Source organism: Melanotaenia boesemani, chromosome 2 (assembly GCF_017639745.1).
Source record: "Melanotaenia boesemani isolate fMelBoe1 chromosome 2, fMelBoe1.pri, whole genome shotgun sequence".
Taxonomy (NCBI): Eukaryota; Metazoa; Chordata; class Actinopteri; order Atheriniformes; family Melanotaeniidae; genus Melanotaenia; species Melanotaenia boesemani.
The window spans coordinates 23,225,898-23,226,180 of NC_055683.1; the positions used below are offsets into that span (position 1 = coordinate 23,225,898).

At 51.6% G+C, this 283-nt stretch overlaps 1 protein-coding gene across 1 annotated transcript in view; it reads right to left on the reverse strand.

Moving 5' to 3' along the window:
- LOC121632438 (voltage-dependent calcium channel gamma-4 subunit-like) overlaps nt 1-283 on the reverse strand; it is a 24,636-nt gene extending 24,353 nt beyond the window's left edge. The window contains exon 1 of the mRNA XM_041973969.1: nt 1-283. This exon is cut by the window's left edge and continues 207 nt beyond it. Coding sequence (XP_041829903.1) covers nt 1-16 — 16 coding nt within the window. The 5' untranslated portion in view covers nt 17-283.

Sequence of the window (283 nt, forward strand, 5' to 3'; positions counted from 1 at the left end):
GGTCACACCAAGCCATGGCGCTTCATACTAGTCCACACACTCCCCGGTCCAACATGCACACACCAGTGCGCGTCAGGGCGCGGATCTTCTGGTCATAGTTGTTCTGGTGCGTCCTCTCTCCCTCTGCCACTGATGTAAAAGTATAGTGTACAGTCCTAAAGAAAAAAAAATTGAGAAGTGGGGAGAGTGTTTGAAACGCTCACCTGATGCCCAAACCCTACTGGCTGCTGCTGTGAATATGAGAGGACACCAGTTGTGTCAACTCCTCATGCAAGCGCACACC